Source organism: Eimeria mitis, genomic scaffold (genome assembly GCF_000499745.2).
Source record: "Eimeria mitis Houghton genomic scaffold, Emh_scaff229, whole genome shotgun sequence".
Classification (NCBI taxonomy): Eukaryota; Apicomplexa; class Conoidasida; order Eucoccidiorida; family Eimeriidae; genus Eimeria; species Eimeria mitis.
Window position 1 is genome coordinate 23,454 of NW_024015133.1, and position 2,514 is coordinate 25,967.

General features: G+C 46.1%; 1 protein-coding gene across 1 annotated transcript; it reads left to right on the forward strand.

The window, feature by feature from the left end:
* Positions 1 to 912: 912 nt before the first annotated feature.
* Positions 913 to 2,439, forward strand: EMH_0004450 (uncharacterized protein; the record flags this gene model as incomplete). Its single annotated transcript, XM_038022437.1, has 1 exon — positions 913 to 2,439. One exon carries the CDS (start codon positions 913 to 915, stop codon positions 2,437 to 2,439), a length of 1,527 nt encoding a protein of 508 aa, XP_037878291.1.
* Positions 2,440 to 2,514: the final 75 nt, after the last annotated feature.

A 2,514-nucleotide genomic window follows, 5' to 3' on the forward strand; every position in this document is an offset into this window, starting at 1 on the left:
ATTCTATAGTATTTATTCCTTTTCATGATACTAGGCCTCTAGAGGCCACGCAAGAGATCCACTGTAGTGCCTGTGCACTACGGTTTCGGCAGTTCGACCGTTCTGTCTTCAAGGAATCCTCCATTTCCGATATTTCTTTCGAGTTTTTGACGGTGTTCTCGTCGGAAACTGAACATATTTGACTTTATAAAACCTATTTGAGCTGCTTGGCGGTAGTTCCAGCTCATCGGGTGCGGTTTCCTTGGGTAATTTCGTGCAGTTTCTCAACGTGCTCAGCTCGGCTCCAAGCATATGATTCACTAGTTGAATACAATACACAAATCCCTGTCTGTATGCGGTAACCCAGTGATTCATGCATTAAAATGCATAAAACCTCATTCTTAAACTAATTAGGTCTCTCAAATCTTGGAGTTCATATTATCTTTCCCCAAAGGAAAGTCCAGAATAATACAACTGTTCTTGACCCCCCCTGAGGGTCACAGCCTCAGCCTCACACCCAGCCCCCCAAGCCGGTGCCGGTTGGTGAGCACCCTGGTCCTATTATGAACATTTTCTATATAAATGTGTCCTAATTCCTGTGATACTCTATAGTATTTAATCATTTTCATGATACTACGCCTCTAGAGACGACACCAAGGAGCTATTGTAGTGCCTGTGCACTACAGGCAGCTTGCCACGGTGCATCCGAGGCCTACTCCGTATTCAGGAATTATCATAAACTATGGTTTCCTTGTTTCGTTTGATTTTAATTGCGTAATAAACTCCTTTAGTATGAACCCGATGTGTTCCACCTGTTACACCGTGTAGCGCTGCACACCACGGCTGCGAGCGCTTGCAACTTGAACTCCGTACGGAAACCTGCAAGAAACTGGCTTGGCATGCATTGATGTTGTACTCATTTATTTTATAATTATGTTTTTCCTTCCAGAGCGTGTCGTTGGCCGGTGGCGTCGTTGGTTGATCCTGTGTTTCCCCCTGGTGATTTCGTTCTTGCAACTTTCTCGGGTTCACTTCAGCGACCCTCACGGCAGCTCCCTAAAGGAGAGCTTCATAGACAGCGGCTACGGCTTCTTCTCTTACGAGGTGAATGACGAGATATGCAACAGCCCGGAAACCCCAGAGCTTGCTGCTGCTCCCTCTGCGGTGCTGCAGCATGCTCACCAGTTGCTGCTAGAGCACAAGCAGCTCGCGCAAGTACTGCAGCAAGAACACGATCATATCACCTTGTCTGAGCACTCCGTACACTGGGTGTTTCGCTTTGCCCAGCTGAGCCCTCAGCAGCGGGAAGAGTTTCTGCAAAAACTGCAGCAGCTTGAAACCTCACTGAGTAATACAGACATCCCCTCTTCTCCATTTCAGCTGCGAGAAGCCATCGATCTGGATTTATCTCATGAGCTCGCGACGGCCCTGATCATTTATATCAAATGCAAGCAGAGAAACAGCAAGCATGCATTTGATGATGGACAGACGGGGGCCCCCCCAGCCACCGTTGCGTCCGAGGGGGCCCCCCAGGGGCCCCCTCAGAAGGCCCCTGAAGAAACCCAGCAAGAAGAAGAGCATCAGGGGGCCCCCAAGAGAGCTTCTGAGGGGGCCCCATCCCCAGGAAACCTTCTACAGTCTCTAGGGGTGAGGACGCAGATGTTTCTGCCTAGCCGTTTCCTGGGTGACCCGCAGCGTATATGTTATGACTTTGTGATGGATGAAAAGGAGAAAAAAGGAGAAAAAGAAAAAGAAAAAGATAGAATATGTGCTCCTTCTCTTGAAACAGTGTTGCAGTTGATGCCGTTGAGGCTGCATCGGTGGTGGGGGCGTGTACGATGGCAGTATCATATGGCTGAGTATCTGAGGAAATTTTTAACAATATTTTTCCCTTTAAACCCCTATATGCATACTCTTTATAGACAAGATATGTATGCATTTCTTTCTCTTATGAGCCCCTATCTAGAACTAGAACCACCAGTACCCATCGACCCCACCTGTAAACCACCACCAGAATACTGGGTTATACCCCTCACAAAGCAGCAATGGGAGCAGCGACAGCAGCAAAAAAACAAAAGTAATAAACACAAACAACAAAATACTCAAAACACCTGCAGTGCTGCTGCAGCAGAACAAGGATCGTGTCAGCATCAGCAACAAAACCACCAACAACAGCAACAGCAACAGGAAAAACACCAGCAGCAGCAGCAGCAGCAGCAGCAGGAAGAGGAACAGCAGCAGCAGCAGCAGCAGCAGCAGGAAGAGGAACAGCAGCAGCAGGAGCAGCAGCAGCAGGAGCAGCAGACGCGTTCATCTGTTTTTTCTATTCCTGATGATCATGATAACTATGTTCTCATCGATGACTACTGCATGCAAGCCAAAGAAATTCACAAAGGTTTCTTCACAGGAAAACCGAGAAAAAAACCAGTAAAAATAGTTGATGCTGTTATTTTAGGGTGAGTTATTATATATAATATAATATAATATAATATAATATAATATAATATAATATAATATAATATAATATAATATAAT